Source organism: Schistocerca nitens, chromosome 3 (assembly GCF_023898315.1).
Source record: "Schistocerca nitens isolate TAMUIC-IGC-003100 chromosome 3, iqSchNite1.1, whole genome shotgun sequence".
NCBI classification, from domain to species: Eukaryota; Metazoa; Arthropoda; class Insecta; order Orthoptera; family Acrididae; genus Schistocerca; species Schistocerca nitens.
Genome location: NC_064616.1, coordinates 184,368,183 through 184,393,627, shown reverse-complemented (window position 1 = coordinate 184,393,627; position 25,445 = coordinate 184,368,183). Strand labels below are relative to the sequence as shown.

Here is a 25,445-nt window from a genome sequence, read left to right as displayed (position 1 = left end):
AAAGACAATGCCTCATAGAAATCACTGGATAACACCGAAGATATTAAATGGGATTGACGAAAGGAGAAAATATAAATATACAGAAAGTGAAGCGGGCGAAAGGGAGTAAAAAAATTTAAAAACGAGACCGACAGAAAGTGAAGAATGGCTACGCAAGCATGGCTCGAGAGCAAATGCAACGCTGTAGAGGGGTGCATGCTTAGGTAAGACGCTACCTGCAGGAAAATTAAAGACTCATTTGGAGAAAAAAGAAGCAGCTATATGAATATCAAGAACTCATATTGCTAAGTCAATACTAAGCAAATAAGGGAAGGTTGAAACGTGTAAGGAATATACAGAGGCTCTACCGGGTGATTTTGCCAAGTGGGGCCAAACTGTAGGAAACGATCCCTGGAGGATAATGAGCAAAAAAGGCCATACGGACATATGGCCGAAAATGCGTTCCAGGGGAGTTACACCCATTTGAAGGTGGAGATCTTTGACAGTGTATGTTTTAATGATTGAAAGCACACATGAGAACACACCAGACTAGTAGGAATGTTCTCTTTCTACAACTGTTTTGGCCCCACACTCAAGAGGACAGTGAGCTGCAGCACCATCATGAAATAGCCACTTTACCCTTCGTACCGCCAAAGGCACATCTCCGAGCAAGGGAGGCATGTTCAGCCGCAGGAAGTGCAGATAACTGCTGTGAGGCATTGTGGAAGGGTAACTGGTCCCACGAGGCGGTCGCCAATAATCCCCGCCCAGACACTGAGGTTAAATCGATGCTGGTAGTTCGCTGCCGCCATACCATAGGGATTCCCCGCAGCCCGAGGTGAGTACTGTGACAATTGACTATACGTCCCTCCTAAAGGTAGCTTCATCTGTGAAAAGGATGGATGACAGAACCCTGGTAGACTGTGCGACGAACCACCGCAGATGAAAATCCGAAGGTAATAAGTGCTGCAGGTATTGTAAGTGATCCGGAAGCGGCAGTTCTCGTGGAGAATGGACCACGCAGTCGTCTGGCTTACACCATACTGGCTGGCCTCTTGCCTGGTGCTGATATCGGAATCACTATCAAAGATCTTTTATCTGCGCCTTCAAGCGGGTGTACCTCCCTTGAAACGCCTTTCCGAATAGATGTTCGTATGAACTTTTTTTGTTCTGCATCCTCTCAGGAATCGTTTCCTGCACCTTGACACCGTTCACCAAAATCACCCTGTATATAAGGGAAACGAAGTAGAGGACAATTTTATGGAAAGAGAATTCGAAGTACACTGCTGGCCACCGTAAATGCAACACCAAGAAATACAAGAGGTAGCACAACACAATTTACTTTGTAGATAACATGTTGACCAAGTATCAAATGATTACGTTTACAGACGTCTGTGACATGTGGTTCCTGCCAGAATCAGTAGCCAGAGTAGCCGCCATTGTTGGAGATCACCGCTGCCACACGTCTCGGCATTGAGTCAAAGAGACGTTGGATGTGTTCCTGGGGTACAGCAGCCCAAGCAGCTTCCACACGTTGCCAAAGATCATCTGGTGTGGCAGCTGGGGATGTAATCTGGGTCACTCGTTGACCAACCATGGACCACATGTTTTCTATCGGCGAAAGATCCGGAGAGCGAGCCGGCCAGGGAAGCAATTCAATCTGGTTATTGACGAAGAACCTTTGGACAATGCGTGCCACGTGTGGTCGCGCATTATCCTGTTGAAATATGGCTGTGGCCGAGTCCTGAAGGTAAGGAAGGACAACTGGCTCCAGCACCTCAGATATGTAGCGCCGGCTATTTAAAGTACCGGCAATGCGTACTAGAGGCGTGCGAGAGTAATATCCAATACCGCCCCATACCATAATACCCGGTGCAAGACCAGTGTGGCGGGGCATAATGCAGCTGTCCAGCATCCTCTCTCCACGGTGTCTCCACACTCGAATCCGACCATCGTGGTGCTGCAGACAGAGGCGTGCCTCGTCAGTAAAGACAACGTCATTCCATTCTCCGTCTGTCATCACACCATTGGCGACGGAGATGTCTGTGGTTCTGCGTCAATGGTAGACGAAGCAATGGACGTCTTGCGGACAGACCACTCTGCTGTAAACGGCGTCGAATGGTACGCGCAGACACTGGATGATGCGTTACAGACGCAATGTGCTGTGCTATGGTTCGGGATGTCACTGAGCGATCCGTCACTGCCATGCGCACAATTTGCCTATCAGCACGTGCAGTGGTGCACCGATGTGAATGCGATCGACCACGTCGGTCCGTCGTACCCTCCTGCATCCAACGGTCACATATCCGCATTACAGTTGTTTGGTTTCGTCCAACACGACTAGCGATTTCTCTGTATGATAATCCACAATCTCGGTAAGCCACTATCCTTCCCCTGTCGAACTCGGATACTTGATCAAAAGATGTTTGCTGTTGTCTACGAGGCATAACTGATCGTCTTGTGAAACAACCACAAGGTAAACACACGTGCCGAACGTACACTCGTCGAAATCGCCAAGCCTTAAATGGCGCTATGAGGTGGCGCCACAGGCGCGCGTGATGTGCGTCTGCGCTGAAATTCTAATCAGTTGCATATCTCATCGCTGCAAACTCATGGTGTAAATTTCACTTGATTCGGATGCTTCCTTCAGGGTGTTGCATTTACGGTGGCCAGCAGTGTAGATGAAGATGATACGGAAGATATGATACTGCGAGAAAAAGTTTACAGAGTCTGAAAGACTTAGTGAAAAAAAAAAACCCCTAGGGTAGACAATATTCCCTCAGAAATATTTAGATCTTTGGGAGAGACATCGATGGCAAAATTATTCCATATGTTGTGCACGATATACGAGACAGGCGAAATATCCTCAGACATCAAGAAGAATGAGGTAATTCCAATTCCAAAATAGGCGGTTGCTGATAAGTGTGAATAATACTGAACTATCAGTTTAATAAATCATGGCTGCAGAATAGTGACACGAATTATTTACGATGAATGGAAAAGCTGGTAGAAGCCGGCTTCAGGGAAAATCAGTTTCGGCTCCCGGCACTGGTCCCTAGGGCACCTCCCATTTAACCCTGTCCACTCGGACCCCGCCATTCTCAGTACTGTGGAGAATGACCTTTTGCTGTCTGTTATTACAGAAAGAGGCGAACCAATTTTGAGCTACTCCCCGTATTCCATAATGGTCCAACTTCTGGAGCAATATTTTGTGATCAACACAATCAAACGCCTTAGTTAAATCAAAAAATTGCCTAGCATTCGAAACATTGTGTTTAATCCTTGCACTACCTCACAGAGAAAAGAGTATATAGCATTTTTAGTTGCTAGATCACTTCTAAATCCAAATTGAACATTTGACAGCAAATTGTGTGAAATGAAATAATCAGTTATCCTTATATACACAAGCTTTTCAATAGTTCAGCAAACACTGGTGGTATGGGAATAGATCTAAAATTGTTTACATTATCCCTTTCTCCCTTTTTATAAAGCGGCTTTACTACTGTGTACTTTAATCGTTCAGGAAACTGATCATCCCTAAAGGAAAAATTACAAATATGGCTAAGTATAGTGCTAACAAGTGCAGCGCAGTACTTTAGAATTCTGCTAGATACTCCATCATATTCATGGGAGCCCTTAGTTTCCAGTGATTTAATTATTGAGTGAGTCTCCCCCTTGTCAATATCACAGAGGAGTATTTCAGATGTCAGTCTCGGAAAACCATTTTCCAAGAGAGTTATATGATTCCCTGTAAAAGTTTTTATTTAATTCCCCACCTATGTTCAGAAAGTGACTGTTAAATACTAACAGAAATGTTTTTACTACGTACTGACTTTATATCCTCGATCTTGTGCTGCTGACCAGAAACTTCCTTCACGACTGATCATATAGTTTTAATTTTATTCTGTGAATTAACTAGTCTATTTGCATACCACATACTCTTTGCTTACCTAATAAAATTTTTGAGCACCTTACAGCAGTGTTTGCAAAGAGTTGCTGTAGCTCGATTGTGACTACTTCTAACATTCTGATATAATTCGCACCTTCTTTTACAGGATATCCTTATCCCACTAGTCAGCCACCAAGGCTGCCTTTTACTGCTGTATCCTGTTTAGAACGTTCTAATGGAAATCAACTTGCAAATAGCATAAGAAATGTGCTAAGGCAAGCAATATATTTGTCATTTATGTTATCAGAACTATAAACATCCTGCCACTCTTGTTCCTTAACGAGGTTTGAAAAATTCTCTATCGTCGTTGGATTAGCTTTTCTACCTATTTTGTAATTATATACAACATTAGTTGGATTACAGAAACCTTCTAGTGTTAAAATTTGTGCATTATGGTCTGAAAGGCCATTCACCCTCTAAAACACCCGCCCCCGTAGACTCAGAGGTAAGCCGGCTCGCCTTGTGCGATTGAGGGCTGTAACTGTTTAACGTCCGAACACAGGCAGCTGCCCAGCTGCCCTCTAGATGAGCAACATGTCGAAACGATGGAGCAGTCGATACGCCGCCCTCACGGTGTCGCCTGTTGTAGGTTCTGATGCCGGTATCTCAAATCGTGCCGGTGTCGGTGGCGCACATCGCGACACACCTCTCCCATGAATTGACATTCATTTTCCAATACAGTTATGTGATCTCGGAATTTCCCGAAACACACCCACTGAAGGCAAAAGATGTTTATACCATCCTTCTGCGCGCGACTCCACGTAACCTGATGGAAACCAAGTACCCCCCTGTCCATTGGCCGAGAGTGTGGGAAACAATACACCAACATTTTCTGCCCATCACCAAGCGCGCGACGTGGTATCGATTCACCAACAACAAATATGTGACGAGACACCGGCTCCATGCTATCGGATTATCGGACTTCCCCCTTTTCCCTGACTGCCACCTCCTGGACACCGATGAACATCGCTTAACGTGAGTGTCGTCGTCGGGTGTTTGGTGACTGAGACAGAAGATCTTAGCTTGTCAACTCGGCGTCACACCTTACGTGATTGAACCTTGGGCCCTCGTCTTTCCGAATGTCCGGATGACTATTACTTTCAGATGGTTCAGATGGCTCTGAGCACTATGGGACTTCTGAGATCATCAGTCCCCTAGAACTTAGAACTACTTAAACCTAACTAACCTAAGGACATGACACACATCCATGCCCGAGGCAGGATTCGATCCTGAGACCGTAGTGGTCGCGCGGTTCCAGACTGTAGTGCCTAGAACCACTCGGCCACCAGGGCCGGCGACTATTACTTTCCCTCTGCAAAATACTGTGCGTTCGAGGGAATGGCCATCGAATATGTTTTCGGCGAAGGAAGGAAAGTGGACTTTGATTACTGATAGTACCTGCCAAACTATCACAGCGCCTTCGAACGCACGTCGAGGTACGTACCCTCTCAGTAAGTTATTTACGCAGTTGTTTCGTTAACTCCCTCTTTAGCTGGAGAGTGCCAGGCACAGTCTGACGTTCCGAGCAACATCATATTGAAAACAGAAAGTCTTGAATTGTATGCAGTGAGAAGGAAAAGAGATTGCCTGGTTCGTGGAAGGCTGCATTACCAAGCGAGGTGGCGCAGTGGTTGGAACTCTGGACTTGCATTCCGGAGGATGACAGTTCAAACCCGCGCCCGGTCATCCTGATTTAGATTTCCCTAGATCGCTTCAGGAAAATGTTGGGGTGATTCCTTTGAAAGAGCATTGCCGGCTTCCTTCCCCATCCTTCCATAATACGATGGGACCGATTACCTCGCTGTTTGGTCCCTTCTCCCCAGCCAACCAACCACAGCTGCATTCATAGAGGCATTAGCAAAGCTGAATGAGTCAGTTTTTACACGGCATTGTTGGAGATAAAAACGCCATTGGTAGTGGACAAGAAATATCCAGCTACACAATTTCTTGAAGAAAGATTCTTTTAGCTGAAGTTGCACAAGCAATCTACAACTTTTTTCCTATTGAATAACATTTTTATAGTTTGTGTTCTATAGGATTTTCTTTTGTACATGTTCACTGATTATAATCATGTAAAAAGATCGTGGTGATGGATGAAATTTTCACTGCCAGTATTTGGCCGACAAGGGGAAGAGAGGTGATGGCATGAACTTCCAGTCTTTTCGCCAATGTCTTGGATCAGACTCCAAACCTTTCTGCAGCGTCTCATGAAATGAGGGCATATGACATCGTTGATGGAGATCTGTCCGTCGGGTGGGGACAAACTCGGTGGTCCCCTAGTGCTATTCTAGAGGAGTAGGCTATGCGATGGCACTGCTTTTCATCTTCTCACTTCCCTTCACATATAACAACACATACTGACACTGCACTGTGCAACCACTAACCACGTCATCCATACGACACAAATACGCCCTTGACACTTCATAACAGGTTAGAGGAAGGCAATGGCAATGGCAATGGCATATAACATCCGCTACATCGTTGCCAATAGTGGCGATACAGGATTCCTGAATTTGCTTCCCTATACTCATTCCCTGAGTACAGGACCACTCTGATACGGTATCACACACGCCGTACGCCAGCAAGCGTCACTTGTACAATGCCACCACGAAGTGGCCCAACAGAGGCTCTCTTTCTTGCAGCGTTTGTGCCATCTTTGGCAGGATTATTCATATATTTTACTCAGTTTTATTACCCTATAGCGTTCCAGTCGCTACAAACGTCAATCACCCTACGAGAAGAAATTCGTGAGTGCCATCTGTTCACGACTAGTGTAAACTTTATTTTTATTTATTGATACTTACTTAGTTCGTGTTTTGTGTACCTGAGTCCAAGACGGACCTGTGTAAAGCCTTACCCTGTGCGTAAATGAATTGCGATTTCGTTAAAAGAAAATGAAAACATAATTGTCTAGATTTCTGTGCAGATGTATTTCAAGCAAACGAATCAATAAACTGGCGAACGTTTCTCGCATCAATAGGTGTTTATTATATCTACATAGATTCTGACTTTTTTTTCAAATTTAGGTTCCAGAAAGAAATAATAATGAATCCAGGGGAGAGCTATTTTCTACATCAAAACTTACCGAGCGAGGTGGCGCAGTGGTTAGCACATTGGACTCGCATTCGGGAGGACGACGGTTCAATCCCGTCTCCAGCCATCCTGATTTAGGTTTTCCGTGATTTCCCTAAATCGTTTCAGGCAAATGCCGGGATGGTACCTTTAAAAGGGCACGGCCGATTTCCTTCCCAATCCTTCCCTAACCCGAGCCTGCGCTCCGTCTCTAATGACCTCATTGTCGACGGGACGTTAAACACTAACCACCACCACCACCTACATCAAAACTTAATTTGCAAGATCTGGAACAAAGGTGAGTGAAATCACCAGCATATGGTCTCATGATTTTTTAAAGATATTTCAGTAACATCTTGATGCATATGACTTCACCCGAACTTTACAAATTCGGTTTAAACATTAGCGAAACATAGGAAATCACATGATAAAAATAACATTCGAGAAGACATTCGACAATAAAAATAGCTTCCAGTAAGCAATTCGGAAACGGGTTGGTCACGATCCAGGTTGCTGTTAATACTTTTATGTGGCACTAACTTAAGTTTAAAAGAGCGCATACCTTTCATTTTCTCAAATGTCTGGCAGCTTCATAAATACACTACTGGCCATTAATAAATTTACCCGACAGGAAGAAGAGGCTGTGATATGCAAATGATTAGCTTTTCAGAGCATTCACACAAGGTGGACGCCGGTGGCCACACCTACAACGTGCTGACATGAAGTAAGTTTCCCACCGATTTCTCATACACAAACAGCAGTTGACCGACGTTACCTGGTGAAACGTTGTTTTGATGCCTCGTGTAAGGAGGAGAAATGCATACCATCAAGTTTCCGACTTTGATAAAGGTCGAATTGTAGCGTATCGCGATTGAGGTTTATCGTATCGCGACATTGCTGCTCCCGTTGGTCGAGATCCAATGACTGTTAGCAGAATATGGAATCGGTGGGTTCAGGAGGGTAATACAGAACGCCGTGCTGGATCCCAACGACCTCGTATCACTAGCAGTCGAGATGACAGGCATCTTATCCGCATGGCTGTAACGGATCGTGCAGCCACGTCTCGATTCCTGAGTCAACAGATGGGGACTTTTGCGAGACAACAACCATCTGCACGAACAGTTCGACGACGTTTGCAGCAGCATGGACTATCAGCTCGGAGACCATGACTGCGGTTACCCTTCCTTGACGCTGCATCACAGACAGAAGCGCCTGTGATGGTGTATTCAACGACGAACCTGGGTGCACGAATGGCAAAGCGTCATTTTTTCGGATGAATCCAGGTTCTGTTTACAGCATCATGATGGTCGCATCCGTGTTTGGCGACATCGCGGTGAACGCACTTTGGAAGCGTGTATTCGTGATCGCCATACTGGCGCATCACCTGGCGTGATGGTATGGGGTGCCATTTGTTACACGTCTCAGTCACCTCTTGTCCGCATTGACGGCCTTTTGAACAGTGGACGTTACATTTCAGATGTGTTCCGACCCGTGGCTCTACTCTTCATTCGATCCCTGGGAAACCGTAAATTTCAGCAGGATAATGCAACTGGCTCGTCACAATACGCCAGTCACTACTCTTGATGAACTGTGGTATCGTGTTGAAGCTGCATGGGTAGCTGTACCTGTACACGCCATCCCAGCTCTGTTTGACTCATTTCCCAGGCGTATCAAGGCCGTTATTACGGCCAGAGGTGGTTGTTCTGGGTACTGATTTCTCAGGATCTATGCACCCAAATTGCTTGAAAATGAAATCACATGTCAGTTCTTGTATAATATATTTGCCCAATGAATACTCGTTTATCATCTGCATTTCTTCTTGGTGTAGCATTTTTAATGGCCAGTAGTTTATACTTCATGCTTTACGTATTGTAACATAGGAAAATTCAGTAGTTAAAATGTGATTTTTGTAACTTACCGACAAACAGCACGACGAGAAACACGTGTCGAAGCATGGTAACCTGAAACAAATTCCAAATATTAGTTACGTTTTAAGTAAGACAAATACTGAGTTGGTGCATAAGTTCGTAGCCAGATACACATGACAGGGAATTTAGTCATTAATAATATATTCTCCTTCACTGTCTTCCTCAACATGGGGAGTCACTAATGTCAAAACGATCCTCCTTACAAGGAGAAAACCATTTTCTTGCCGTGCTCTGTCCAATGACATTATACCCATACACGGTGCAAGTATTTATGGCTGCCTCGGCTGCTGTCACGCCTCTATTGAACTCGAACAGAAGATTAAGCCGGAAATGTTCCGATTTCTCCATTTGGCTCTCCATTTCTAGCGTCCAAAGCTCCACTTAATATCTCCACATGACAAAATAACAATATGTAGACTCAAATGGCAACAGTGAACTACAAATAAAAAATGACAATTGATAAAGTAACCCATAACAACTTGAATACCAACACGAAAAGCAAAAGCGCTACGTACTTATGCACCAACCTAATAGATAATTGTGGATCAGACTAATCAGTAAACTGTACTAATGAGCAATTATCATGTTAAGAAACAATGTGGATAAAGTTAGAAATAAGGTGAGCAACACCGTTGAAATATTCATCTCACTTCCTGCATTGGCAGACTCATGTTGAAAATGCCACACTCTGCTGTACCACGAGTGAGCCAAAATGATCAGTTTCCACAAACGAATGTGATTTCTTCCAGAAGCATGCCAGATAATTAGTGGAGTGTAAGCTATCTTTTTTATGTTTGCAGGTTTAACTATATCTTTTTTATATGTTCGGCAAAATTATGGGCTGTTCTTAATATAAGCGTGTAAAATTTTCTTGCACAGCACTGCACAGAATTAGCCCTTAGCTTATTGTCGCTTCTTCTTAATTAAGACATACAGGGCGTCCGAGGAGGAATGGTCAGTATTTAGGGACATGAAAAGAACGATGATTCGAAGCGAAAGAGTCTACTGAGCATGGGCTTTAAAATACATAGCTTAACAGCTATGAATGCTTCTTCATCTTCGATACTGTGAAAAAATTCTCTCCTGCTTTCCATACTTTGAGAGGTGATAGTGCGGACCAAAGCAAGAAAAATATCCAGTAAACACGCACCCTAAAGGGCATACCTTAAGGGCTACGAGGGCTTGCTCATTTTCCGTCTGTGAAAAACATCTCTTCTATAGAACAGTTGCTCACAGCTCTTAAGGTATGGGCTTTAGAGCATATGTTTAGCAGAACTTTTTGCATCGAATGTTCGTTTCTGTCATACCCCTGAATACTGACCACTGCTCCTGGGATATCCTGCATAGCGTAATATTTCCATGTGGCAATGCGTCTGATATATTTATAGGTGTCTAAAACCTTTAGCGCCTTTGAGAGTGGAAAACAGAAACCGTGTATAGATTCTGCAGAGACTGATAAAATGGTCTGCAGGATAGAAACGATTAGTCTGCTTTTATTTCTTCCCTATTTCGAGAGCATATCCCTAGAGAGTCAGTGCTTCGCTAATGATGAAAAGTTTGACTATGTGCAGATCTTTAATAGCTGTTCATGACTTTCAATTCTCTCGTTGTCCGTCAGCAACGGAGTGATACACTTGCACTCTTGCTGAGTTTGGGAACACGAAACTAAACAACAGTAGTTCAGTGTTCAACGCGGTTTGTCAGAGCTTTCTTGAGTTGTCCGCTCTGTACTCATTTTGGGGCTAGTAAGAAGACGCTCATGTATTTGTTCTACGCCATATTATAAGCTGACTACAAAAAATACTTAAATAAAAATTTTCTTCCAGGAGAACACGTCGATCGTAAATTGTAATAAATTGTAAAGGGATGCTATTACCTAGAAGAAAGAGCCGAAATTTTCGAAATAATAATGGAAATACAATACCCTGTAACTAATGCACTACTAACTATCCGTCTGATTTGATACCGTAATCGACTTGGACGTCGTATCAACCGTTTCTCATTTCAGAAGTTTTTTCCTTAAATTGCTGATTACCTTATAAGCTGTGTCTTTGATCCACTGCTTTTAGAGGTCCCGGGTAACGCCTCTTGATATCTGAGATGCTTCTCTCTGCCTGTGAAATATTATACCACGTACACTGCCCTTTATCCCTTCCCTTTGAGGGGTATAGTTGTATTATCATCTGAGCTGATAACTTCTGATTTTATTCGACAAACAGCTTTCAAAATTTTTGTTTTCTTGCTGTAGTCTTTGCAATAATTCACTGTTACATGAATATGGAGATTTATGAGTTTTATATATTAATTTTTATATTAATGTGCTGAAAACTTATACTTTCTTTTTCGTCCACGATGGCGTACAAGGAACCATGACATGCTGACAACGCTGAAGCACCTTAATGAAGGGTGGTCAGAAACAGTCTGAAAAGCATGTAAGGGCGTTGCAGCGTAGGTTGTGCTGAGAAATAATTGTTACGAAAAAAACTGTTACATGCGCCTATTCCGAGTCAATTAGCATTATAGCCAATCAAGCCGTTTCGCACGGATTAATGTGGCCCATAAGATACAATTAATGTATTTTATTCTCATAGTGTAGATGACAGCACGCGAGACTCTTCAACTGTCCCATGTCCAATTTTTGTATCGCTCTCTTGTTCCGTTTTATGAAACCAAACGAAGAACACGTTTGGCAACACTGTCCCTGACGAGCGGCTTGAATTTGCGTGCGAAACTGCCTGATTCGCTAATTTAAGTTCTAATTAACTTGGAAACGACACAACGATCGAATTTTTCTCTTAACAGCTATTTCTTAGAACAATCTACCCTGAAACACCCTTACAAGCTTTCCTGATTGTTTCTGACCATCCTTTATAGGCTACAGTAGAAATTATTTAAGCAAGCACTACTATATTTGGCTGCTACGTTATGTTAGTTCAAGTATTGCTTGGGAATAAAAAATGTCATGGTATTCGACAAACCAAATTCTAAAGTAGGTTGAAAAATAAAATATTCTGAGACGGACTGGATGGTACATCTACATCTACATCTATACTCCGCGAGCCACCTTACGGTGTGTGGCGGAGGGTACTTATTGTACCACTATCTGATCCCCCCTTCCCTGTTCCATTCACGAATTGTGCGTGGGAAGAACGACTGCTTGTAAGTCTCCGTATTTGCTCTAATTTCTCGGATCTTTTCGTTGTGATCATTACGCGAGATATATGTGGGCGGTAGTAATATGTTGCCCATCTCTTCCCGGAATGTGCTCTCTCGTAATTTCGATAATAAACCTCTCCGTATTGCGTAACGCCTTTCTTGAAGTGTCCGCCACTGGAGCTTGTTCAGCATCTCCGTAACGCTCTCGCGCTGACTAAATGTCCCCATGACGAATCGCGCTGCTTTTCGCTGGATCATGTCTATCTCTTCTATTAATCCAACCTGGTAAGGGTCCCATACTGATGAGCAATACTCAAGAATCGGACGAACAAGCGTTTTGTAAGCTACTTCTTTCGTCGATGAGTCACATTTTCTTAGAATTCTTCCTATGAATCTCAACCTGGCGCCTGCTTTTCCCACTATTTGTTTTATGTGATCATTCCACTTCAGATCGCTCCGGATAGTAACTCCTAAGTATTTTACGGTCGTTACCGCTTCCAATGATTTACCACCTATGGCATAATCGTACTGGAATGGATTTCTGCCCCTATGTATGCGCATTATATTACATTTATCTACGTTTAGGGAAAGCTGCCAGCTGTCGCACCATTCATTAATCCTCTGCAGGTCTTCCTGGAGTACGTACGAGTCTTCTGATGTTGCTACTTTCTTGTAGACAACCGTGTCATCTGCAAATAGCCTCACGGAGCTACCGATGTTGTCAACTAAGTCATTTATGTATATTGTAAACAATAAAGGTCCTATCACGCTTCCTTGCGGTACTCCCGAAATTACCTCTACATCTGCAGATTTTGAACCGTTAAGAATGACATGTTGTGTTCTTTCTTCTAGGAAATCCTGAATCCAATCACAAACCTGGTCCGATATTCCGTAAGCACGTATTTTTTTCACTAAACGTAAGTGCGGAACCGTATCAAATGCCTTCCTGAAGTCCAGGAATACGGCATCAATCTGCTCGCCAGTGTCTACGGCACTGTGAATTTCTTGGGCAAATAGGGCGAGCTGGGTTTCACATGATCTCTGTTTGCGGAATCCATGTTGGTTATGATGAAGGAGATTTGTATTATCTAAGAACGTCATAATACGAGAACACAAAACATGTTCCATTATTCTACAACAGATTGACGTAAGTGAAATAGGCCTATAATTATTCGCATCTGATTTATGACCCTTCTTGAAAATGGGAACGACCTGTGCTTTCTTCCAGTCGCTAGGTACTTTACGTTCTTCCAGAGATCTACGATAAATTGCTGATAGAAAGGGGGCAAGTTCTTTAGCATAATCACTGTAGAATCTTAAGGGTATCTCGTCTGGTCCGGATGCTTTTCCGCTACTAAGTGATAGCAGTTGTTTTTCAATTCCGATATCGTTTATTTCAATATTTTCCATTTTGGCGTCCGTGCGACGGCTGAAGTCAGGGACCGTGTTACGATTTTCCGCAGTGAAACAGTTTCGGAACACTGAATTCAGTATTTCTGCCTTTCTTCGGTCGTCCTCTGTTTCGGTGCCATCGTGGTCAACGAGTGACTGAATAGGGGATTTAGATCCGCTTACCGATTTTACATATGACCAAAACTTTTTAGGGTTCTTGTTTAGATTGTTTGCCAATGTTTTATGTTCGAATTCGTTGAATGCTTCTCTCATTGCTCTCTTTACGCTCTTTTTCGCTTCGTTCAGCTTTTCCTTATCAGCTATGATTCGACTACTCTTAAACCTATGGTGAAGCTTTCTTTGTTTCCGTAGTACCTTTCGTACATGATTGTTATACCACGGTGGATCTTTCCCCTCGCTTTGGACCTTAGTCGGTACGAACTTATCTAAGGCGTACTGGACGATGTTTCTGAATTTTTTCCATTTTTGTTCCACATCCTCTTCCTCAGAAATGAACGTTTGATGGTGGTCACTCAGATATTCTGCGATTTGTGCCCTATCACTCTTGTTAAGCAAATAGATTTTCCTTCCTTTCTTGGCATTTCTTATTACACTTGTAGTCATTGATGCAACCACTGACTTATGATCACTGATACCCTCTTCTACATTCACGGAGTCGAAAAGTTCCGGTCTATTTGTTGCTATGAGGTCTAAAACGTTAGCTTCACGAGTTGGTTCTCTAACTATCTGCTCGAAGTAATTCTCGGACAAGGCAGTCAGGATAATGTCACAAGAGTCTCTGTCCCTGGCTCCAGTTCTGATTGTGTGACTATCCCATTCTATACCTGGTAGATTGAAGTCTCCCCCTATTACAATAGTATGATCACGAAACTTCTTCACGACGTTCTGCAGGTTCTCTCTGAGGCGCTCAACTACTACGGTTGCTGATGCAGGTGGCCTATAGAAGCATCCGACTATCATATCTGACCCACCTTTGATACTTAACTTAACCCAGATTATTTCACATTCGCATTCGCTAATAACTTCACTGGATATTATTGAATTCTTTACTGCTATAAATACTCCTCCACCATTGGCGTTTATCCTATCCTTGCGGTACATATTCCATTCTGTGTCTAGGATTTCGTAACTGTTCACTTCCGGTTTTAACCAACTTTCCGTTCCTAATACTATATGCGCACTATTTCCTTCAATAAGAGATACTAATTCAGGAACCTTGCCCTGGATACTCCTGCAGTTTACCAATATTACGTTAACTTTTCCTGTTTTTGGTCTCTGAGGACGGACGTTCTTTATCAACGATGATAATGTTCTCTCTGGTAAGCCGTCAGGTATTTTATCGTTTCGCCCAAGGGGGGGTCCCTCTAACCTAAAAAACCCCCGTGTGCACGCCACACGTACTCTGCTACCCTAGTAGCTGCTTCCGGTGTGTAGTGCACGCCTGACCTGTCTAGGGGGGCCCTACAGTTCTCCACCCAATAACGGAGGTCGATGAATTTGCAACCATTATAGTCGCAGAGTCGTCTGAGCCTCTGGTTTAGACCCTCCACACGGCTCCAAACCAGAGGACCGCGATCGACTCTGGGCACTATGCTGCAGATATTAAGCTCAGCTTGCACTCCGCGTGCGATGCTGGTTGTCTTCACCAAATCAGCCAGCCGCCGGAAGGAACCAAGGATGGCCTCAGAACCCAAGCGGCAGGCGTCATTCGTTCCGACATGTGCTACTATCTGCAGCCGGTCACACCCAGTGCGTTCAATAGCTGCCGGAAGGGCCTCCTCCACATTACGGACGAGACCCCCCGGCAAGCACACCGAGTGCACACTGGCATTCTTCCCCGACCTACCCGCTATTTTCCTGAGGGGCTCCATAACCCGCCTAACGTTGGAGCTCCCTATAACTAATAGGCCCGCCCTCTGTGACTGTCGGGACCTTGCCGGAGAATCGGCCACTGGCCCAACAGGCGAGGCATCCTGTGGTGGCTCGGAAACGATGTCATCACCACTAGGAAGCACCCCGTACCTGTTGGAAAGGGGTAAGGCAGCCGCCACGCGGCCAGATCCCACCTTCGCCTTTCTGCCAGGCACGCGCGAGCCCACCACTGTCCGCCATTCACCCTGGAGTGATGGCTGACCGGTAAGATGCTCACTGCCGGAAGACGCAGCGACATCAGGGGTTCCATGTGATTCCAAGGCCACCGAAGTAGGCATAGGTCTCACCACAGTTGCCCCAACGCCACTACGAGCCGACGCCTGCGCCTCGAGCTCGATGAGCCTAACAGACAAAGCCTCCACCTGTCCCCGAAGAGTGGCCAATTCTCCTTGCGTCCGCTCACAACAACCACAGTCCCTACACATGACTATGTTTACCCTACTCTATACGGTGACAAATTCCCAAGATAATCTTCTGATGAGCTACTCTGATAATCAAGAAACACTCACTGAAATACGAGACGCGAAAACTACGCTAGGTTTTCCCAGAAAAACTATTTAAAAGCTAAGCGCAGCAAATAAGTACAAAAACACTGTTATTGAAATAAAAGGTTCTACCTAGTAAGCACTCGAACACGCAAGAAATTACAAAAATAAACTAGTAATTACACAGATAACTGAAAATAAGTCGCTGCTGTTTGTAAAATATGTAAGAAGCAAACGGTGTACTCGCCTTAGTAGTAGCAGGAGCTAGCGATGCGCTCTCGCTGACGGTCTAACTGACACTCATCCATTACTAAACTTAACTATCGTGTCCCCATTGCCCAGTAAATGTACTAGTTATTTTCAAAGACGAAAATTATGGATCAGAATTTCTCGGTTTCGTTAGGGCTAAGAACAAATCTTTAGCTGAAGAATGATCTCATTTCTATAGATGCGTTTTCTGATAAAATGGATACGTGCAATCTACACTCCTGGAAATGGAAAAAAGAACACATTGACACCGGTGTGTCAGACCCACCATACTTGCTCCGGACACTGCGAGAGGGCTGTACAAGCAATGATCACACGCACGGCACAGCGGACACACCAGGAACCGCGGTGTTGGCCGTCGAATGGCGCTAGCTGCGCAGCATTTGTGCACCGCCGCCGTCAGTGTCAGCCAGTTTGCCGTGGCATACGGAGCTCCATCGCAGTCTTTAACACTGGTAGCATGCCGCGACAGCGTGGACGTGAACCGTATGTGCAGTTGACGGACTTTGAGCGAGGGCGTATAGTGGGCATGCGGGAGGCCGGGTGGACGTACCGCCGAATTGCTCAACACGTGGGGCGTGAGGTCTCCACAGTACATCGATGTTGTCGCCAGTGGTCGGCGGAAGGTGCACGTGCCCGTCGACCTGGGACCGGACCGCAGCGACGCACGGATGCACGCCAAGACCGTAGGATCCTACGCAGTGCCGTAGGGGACCGCACCGCCACTTCCCAGCAAATTAGGGACACTGTTGCTCCTGGGGTATCGGCGAGGACCATTCGCAACCGTCTCCATGAAGCTGGGCTACGGTCCCGCACACCGTTAGGCCGTCTTCCGCTCTCGCCCCAACATCGTGCAGCCCGCCTCCAGTGGTGTCGCGACAGGCGTGAATGGAGGGACGAATGGAGACGTGTCGTCTTCAGCGATGAGAGTCGCTTCTGCCTTGGTGCCAATGATGGTCGTATGCGTGTTTGGCGCCGTGCAGGTGAGCGCCACAATCAGGACTGCATACGACCGAGGCACACAGGGCCAACACCCGGCATCATGGTGTGGGGAGCGATCTCCTACACTGGCCGTACACCACTGGTGATCGTCGAGGGGACACTGAATAGTGCACGGTACATCCAAACCGTCATCGGACCCATCGTTCTACCATTCCTAGACCGGCAAGGGAACTTGCTGTTCCAACAGGACAATGCACGTCCGCATGTATCCCGTGCCACCCAACGTGCTCTAGAAGGTGTAAGTCAACTACCCTGGCCAGCAAGATCTCCGGATCTGTCCCCCATTGAGCATGTTTGGGACTGGATGAAGCGTCGTCTCACGCAGTCTGCACGTCCAGCACGAACGCTGGTCCAACTGAGGCGCCAGGTGGAAATGGCATGGCAAGCCGTTCCACAGGACTACATCCAGCATCTCTACGATCGTCTCCATGGGAGAATAGCAGCCTGCATTGCTGCGAAAGGTGGATATACACTGTACTAGTGCCGACATTGTGCATGCTCTGTTGCCTGTGTCTATGTGCCTGTGGTTCTGTCAGTGTGATCATGTGATGTATCTGACCCCAGGAATGTGTCAATAAAGTTCCCCCTTCCTGGGACAATGAATTCACGGTGTTCTTATTTCAATTTCCAGGAGTGTAGAAACAAATGCACTGGCTACCGTACACTGCACCTACACACAGCTGAATTCTGTTTGAAGCAATTTTTTGCTCGACAAACGAACAAGTGGGCAACACATCTGCAAGTTGGGCACATATACCACAATGTAAGTGATATACTGTGTACGATAGTCGCACGTACTTAAATGCGTCTATGTATGGATATTATTACAAATAATCTGTAGTATTTCGCGCCCGTCTCAAGCAGAATGCCTCTACATTTTTTATAATTTTTTGTGAATTAACATAGTTCAGCGAAAAATAAGAAGTAAAGTAGACGGGTAGGCAAGATGTCTACGGATTATACCGCATTAGGACTGAACATTCCAGCGTCGATCATACCCTAATGAATGCAGTAAAACAATTAACTCATGGGAGCTTCAGTTCAACCCTCTCTAGCAGCGGTCGCGTCTTCTTCGTGAAGAAATCTCCAAACCTGCGGTGCACTCTTTTAGTTTACGCCATTACGTGACCTAGTACGGAAGGAGGCGACTTCCTATCTCATAAAAAACTTGCAGTAACAAAGAAAAGCCAATTGCAGTATTACCTTTTGAAGAATATGACGGGGAACAATGACAATATAACTGAAACGAGAAGCATTTATTAAAAAGCCAACCGTCTGTGCGAAGAACATAGATGTTCAAGAGGATGAAGAAATTGAAGTAATGTGTAGCTCCTTGCTTCGCGTTGGCCTATCGCCAATTCTACGCCTTGCTTGTGAGTTATGCTATTGACGTTTTACTCATACATTTTTTTCATTCATTGGCGAATTTCTACACCAACGAGGCCAGAGATTTGTAAAAAATAACGGTATTGCCATTTGCACAGGATCTCGAACCTATCTTCCATCCCCTTCGTCACTACCCATTAATCGCCTTAAATTTAGCTGCGTGGTAACGTGCTTGCCTCCCATGCAGCGCGCCCGGGTTCGATTCCCAGCCGGGTTGGAGACTTTCCCCCCTCGTGGACTGGGTGATGTTTTGTCCTTATCATCATCATTTCATCCTCATCACCAGCACGCAAGTCGCCCAGTGTGCCGTCGACTGAAATATGACTTTCACGGCGGTCGAATTTCCCCGATTGGGGCCTCCCGGCCGACAATGCCACACGCTCATTTCATTTTTTCACCTTAAATTATCTCACGAAATATTGGTGAGAAAGGGACATTTCTCTTGCAAATTTTAAATCAAAGTCAGTCTTAACTCTGCGGGCAGTCCTCAGACTTCATAATCAACAGAACAAACTATAGGCACACAGCAAGGCTCAAGTTCCAAGTAGTGCGGGTTCTTAGCTGCAGTGCAAAAAGGAATGTGATCCGGAACATGAAATCATGGACAGGTGCGACGGATTGTTAATAACGTCGTGAATTTACTGATGATGAGAAGAGGGCAAAGAGTGGCAGCGCTTGCTAAATGTTGACATTCAGGGCTGGACTTCAAGGTTATCAAAGAAACTATGAAGAATTATTCTTTCTAAAAGGAGAGGGAAGATTGGAGAACAACGTCTCTTCGATGTTGACAGTGGAGTCGGCATCTGTATTGAGTTAGGGACGCACAGAGAAGAAATTCATCGGTTTTATTTGTGAATGAAATCGACCCACAATTTCCTTAAAGTGATTTAGGGAAACGATTGATGGCGGCTCGGTTAACGCAATCCAGGTTTTGCGAATGTGAATGCAGTGTCTTAAACTAAGTACCACCTCGTTGTGTTTATCCTTTAAAGGAGATTCAGATTTTAAAATGTTCGAGCGGTAAAACACAGTTGCAAAGTGAGTAAACCGCATTACATTTTTATGAAAAGTGATATTTTGGAATCCAAATATCTGTTGGTATGTTTATAGGAAATTTGAATTTACACACAAATTACACACCGAATAAATGTGATTAAGCTGATAGTGTGAAAGGATTATTTTTGAACAAAATAGCCGATCAATCCTTTACTGCTGGTAGACGTTTAGTACATGACGCATATATATGTCTCACAAATTCTTGGGCGTGGAAACGACGGTGTTCTCTCTCTGGTTCGGACAACAGTTTAGGTTGTTAAGTAATACCTTTGTAAGGCTTGGCGTTCTAAAGAAATAAACAGTGAAAAATTTCCACTCTGGAGTCAGTCAACGACTTGCTAACCCGAAGATTGAAATGTTTCTGGCAAGACATCAGAAGAAAGCATAATGACCTGGTCCCATACGGGAGAGCTGATGTAACACACCTTTGTATGAAATTATGGAACAGAAACTTCATAAAATGAAGCAACAGACGCTTCACTTATTTACAACTAGCTGAAAAGCGAGTCACTTTTACAATATGTCGGGTTAAGAGATCACTCCAGGGTCCAGGTCAGAACAAACGTGGAAACCACACCCAGAGATCTGAGACCGGACGTCAGAGCTACAACGGCACGCTAAAAAGTTCTTGGACATGAAGTGAAAGACTGTGCTTTTCAGGCCCGTAATGCGCTTATTTTCTGATGGAGACCCTTTCAGGTCAATGCATCTTGCCCATAAATTTTCCACTGAGTGTACTGCATCCCTCAAGTGCTATACCGAGAAGTCTACAAAATACCAACCTACGGATGTCACTATTTTCAGTGCACTAGAAACGTTTTCCAACCTCAAATATCTCCTGTGTTTATGGGTGGAAATCTGACGTAAGCAGTCTGATGAATACGGTGCATGCTACAACGATTCTGATTCCACATAACTCGTCCGTTACCAAATATTTTTTTTGTTTCTTTTCGAATACTACTCCTCCTCTTCACAGCTGACCAATCGAGTTTACGTATTCGTAAGACACTGGACTCGCATTCGGGAGGACGGCGGTTCAGATCCCGTCCGGCCATCCAGATTTAAGTTTTTCGTGGTTTTCCTAAATCGGTTAAGGTGAATGCTGGGATGATTCCTTTGGAAAGGCACGACCGATTTCATTGCCAATCTGAGCTGGTGTTTCGTCTCTAAGGCACTCGTTGCCGACGGGCCTTTAAACCCTAATGTTCCGTCCTTCTTTGCTCTCCACTCCTTTGGTACACACGAACTACTACGTATTATTTGCCCGTTACAAGGAAATATACAAGTAAATTCACAATTTTTTCACAGAACACTGTCCATAATCTTTCCGAGAGACAAAGTACTGTCGCACCAGATTATAATCAATGCTTTGTTTGCCGTTTTTTCCCTTCGTGAAATTTCTCATCCACAGTAATAAAATGACGAAAAAACAATTAGGTACTTATTAATATCGTCCTAACACTGCTAAGAAATCTCTTTTCGCAATCATTTTTAAGAACTTTCAAAAAATGGGGCACAGATCTTTAACTTTTTTAATTTCTCCCGTAAAATAAACCTTAGTCAATTTTCCGACTTGCTCAGAGTGTTACGTATTTCATAAATTAATCACCAATTGCCTAATTCCATATGTTAGAAAAAATTAGGGTAAATATCTCCTCGGAGATGATGGCATCAAAGACTGAGCACAAACTCGGATTGAGAAAGTATGCGGCAGCAAATTGTTTACGTCCTCTTCAAAGGAACTCTTGTGGAGTTTTCTTTTCATCGATTTAGTGGAACCACGGAAAACCAAAATCTGTATGATTTGGTGGAGAACTGAGTTTCAGCCCTCTCGAAAGTGGCTGCAGCGTCTCATCCATTGCACCCCCTCGCCCGGTAATGGCAATGCCATAGTGTATCCCATACTGTGGACTTCGACGCCGATTTCGAATGTAATTGTAGCTTAGGAAAGCCATTGATATTAATGTTATTTAGGTAAGATTAGAGAAATGTGAATTCAGCCGCACAATGTATAGCTGATGAAACTGAATGAGCAGACTGCTTATAAAATTTCAAAAACTTTGGACCAACCACCGTTGGCGATAATCAGCCCAGAACAAATAATTCTGTGACGTCGAAGTATTTCTGTTTATCCATTTGAACGAAACAAGCGCAACGCGACTACCTTAAGATATCACTCTTACGCTTGATTGATATAATTGCGTGGCACATAAAATCGTAACAACATAAAAATTCCCTTAACGTCGAACTCATTTCTGAGCCACTGTGAGATATTTTCATCTTGCCCTGAGTATATCCACCTGGGGATACTCCGACATGAAGTTCCACTTGCGGCGGTGTAGGCACGTGCGTGGGATGTGGCGTCAGCGTGACGAGCGAACTGGCGCTCTGGAGTGGAGGCGTTGGCCAGTGTGTAAGCGCGCGGCTCGATGGTAAGTTAAAGTGTGTCGAGCCGGCAGGCGCATGGCGCATCCGCCTGGGTCAGCCGCATTCCTCATGCTGGACCAAAGGTCGGCACGCTTTCACCCACACTTACGTAAAAGCGCCGCACGCCTTTATGTAAAGGACCGCCGTAAGTTATGGCAGACGCTTTCTACGGGGTTCCTCGTATGACGAATCGCAAACACCGGTCGGCCTGCAACATCGCACGTCGTCAGGAATTTGTCGCCTGTGTAATTTGGCTCAATTATATTGTCGCCGTCTTCCACGAGCCGCTTTCGCAATGAACAGGTTCGACAGCGAAGAGAGTTATTAGCCAGCTGTACACAATGACAGAATGAAGACTGTAAATCTTCCCCACGCGCGCAACTGTTTTCGAACTGCCGTAACAGCGAAACCTGTTCTGTGCTTTCTGCCATAGGCGTGCGGGCAGACTTCACTGTAGAGCAAACCAAAATACTCCATATTTTTAATAACTGCGTGTTTTATTTAAGCCAGATACTACGATCCAATTAAAAAAAATTCCTTGTAGCTCAGTTCTGTTAAAACTTTATCAGGAGATGAACTTCAAATCGTTCTACAAGTAACGCACACAAACCGAATGGATTTATTCTTACTGAGCTCACCAATCCGGTACCAAGCGATACAGGGTCATATCCCCATTTCACTTGAATTTTCAGTGTTTTACCTGAATGCAGGGTAATTATAAGATGCCAGCCTCTGTGGAAATTGGAAGTCGCAAATTCCAGTCGCTATTTTGGTATGCTTATGGACTTTAAATGTGTCGCATGTATATTAGTCTCTTAACACTAATTATTCAGACAATTGTAGACAATGCATTGTGACATGCGTACTTGTTGCTTGTTGACAATTAATGCATCTGCAAAAACATGTTGATCTAGCGGAGTACCTGTTTCCTCTTCTTTTGCGTGTGCCTTTGTCCCTCATCGGCCCAGGTTCGGCATTGTTATTTATGGATTTGGCATGGTTAGTTTAAGGGTTGTCCAGATGCATTTCCTGTAGCCAGCAGGCTTCCCCTGGGACCCCAACTGTGTGCGTGTAGTTTTATCCGTGCGAAAGTGACCGAAAGTTTTCGAAAAGTTTGCGAATCGTTTAACTGAGGCAGGACTGGGGTGCCAGCCTGGTATTCAATTAGTGAGATGTGGGAAACCGCCCAAAACCCTCATCCAGGTTGGCCGGCGGAGCAACCATAAGCGGCACATTAACACGCACGACTGGAATTTTTGCTTAATCGAGCCAATTAAAAATGTCGGTAATTCCGTTCACAAGGTTACTGCCGGTTTCCTTCCCCGTTCTTATCCAAGTGAGCTAGTGTTCGTCGTTACCAGGGGGATGTTCAACTCTAACCTTCCGTCTTCCCTATCATCCTTAGGTATCAGGTGTTTCCAAAATATTCCATGTAACATGGTCTATTCTGATTTTTCTCAAAGGATTCGAGATATCTCAACTATGTTTCCAGCAAATGACACGACATAATGAGTGAAGCAGTTTAACTTATGATAGCAAAATCTTCTAAGTTGTTAGGCTGTGTTATATTTCTCTTCAAACTTCTGGAATACTCTACGTTTCGACCCTCTGATTCTCCATGATTCTTCTGGTGTCCCTGGGTTCCTAAGAACGACCCACCAGAAGGGTCGTAACGTACAGCTTTGTAGAAGACTGACGAGAAATATCACGCGGTAAGAGAACCTGCAGACTTATATATTTCACTGTGTAGTTAATTTTTCTTATCTACTAAGATTTACATATATACATAATTAAAGTAACAATGTAATTTTCTAAACGGCTTCATATAATCCTAAGAAAACAAAATGCATTACTATAACAAACGCCAACGGTTGTAGGAACGTTTCCTGAAAGTAGTTGAGATATTATGCTAAATACGAGGCTGGTTTATTTCACCGAGCACAGTGGCTCTGTATTTATAGTATTATAAAGACGCTGCGTTCAGATCTCCGTCCACCCGTCTAGATTTTGGTTTCCTCCGGTTTCCCTAAGTCATTAAATGAGAATGCTGAAATCTACATTTGAAAATATATCTACCGATTTACTTTTACATCCTCGTCCAGTCCGAGTCTGTGCCCATCATATAAAACCGAGCGAGGTGATGAAGCTGTGAAGATATTGGACTTGCATCCGGGAGAACGGCGGTTCAAATCCCCGTCTAGCCATCCAGATTTAGGTTAACGAGAATACCGGGATGTTGCCCTCTACATGGCACTGTCAATTCCCTTCCCCATCCTTCCCTAGTCGGAGTTAGTGCTCCATCTCTAAATATCTCGTCATCGACGGGACGTTAAACTCTAATCTTCCTTTTTCCCTCTCAGCTTCTAATGATTTAATCGCCGACTAGACGTTAAACACTTATCTGCCTTTTCCAAAATCTGTCGATACAGCTCAATTCTGACTTCATCCCGTAATCAAGAATGGGAGAACAGATTTTAAATTGCAGTGTGCCGACTAATTTTGGCACAGTTTTGCTAATACTGACAAAAGGGCATCGTTTCTGTAAAAAATACTTTTAACATCTCTGTAGACACAAAATTGCGGGCACTGCTCATACGGTAAAATATATTACCCTCTGTCTACGATCCTTGTTGTAAAGTGTAAAAATGGTTCAAATGGCTCTGAGCACTATGGGACTTAACATCTTAGGTCATCAGTCCCCTAGAACTTAGAACTAATTAAACCTAACTAACCTAAGCACATCACACACATCCATGCCCGAGGCAGGATTCGAACCTGCGACCGTAGCAGTCACGCGGTTCCGGACTGAAGCGCCTAGAACCGCACGGCCACCGCGGCCGGCTGTAAAGTGTATAAATATATCATTACGACTGCAAATGAACCTCATCTCATGACGCTTCCAAAGTACCATTAAAAGTCAAATGAGTATCTGAGACAAAGGAACAATCTCACACTGCAGTCCAGCGCCAGGTATTAGTGTCAGGTCTTAGCCGCCGTGTTTCCCGTTACCTTCCTACGACTTTTTACAAAGTGACCTTGTAGATAACATCGGAAGTTCACTGAGGCTTTTTGCGGATGATGCTGTCGTATATCGAGAGGTTGTAACAATGGAAAATTGTACTGAAATGCAGGAGGATCTGCAACAAAATGACGCATGGTGCAGGGAATGGCAATTGAATATCAATGTAGACAAGCGTAATAAGCTGCGAATACACAGAAAGAAAGATCCTTTATCATTTAGCTACAATATAGAAGGTCAGCGTCTGGCAGCAGTTAATTCCATAAATTATCTGGGAGTAGGCATTAGGAGTGATTTAAAATGGAATGATCATATAAAGTTGATCGTCGGTAAAGCAGATGGAAGACTGAGATTAATTGGAAGAATCCTAAGGA

At 44.3% G+C, this 25,445-nt stretch overlaps 1 protein-coding gene across 1 annotated transcript in view; it reads right to left on the bottom strand.

Moving 5' to 3' along the window:
• Positions 1 to 25,445, bottom strand: part of LOC126249138 (uncharacterized) — a 57,176-nt gene that overhangs the window by 12,821 nt on the left and 18,910 nt on the right. The window contains exon 2 of the mRNA XM_049950792.1: positions 8,919 to 8,961. Within this exon, the coding sequence (XP_049806749.1) occupies positions 8,919 to 8,961 (43 nt within the window). The remainder of the gene's footprint in view (positions 1 to 8,918; positions 8,962 to 25,445) is intronic.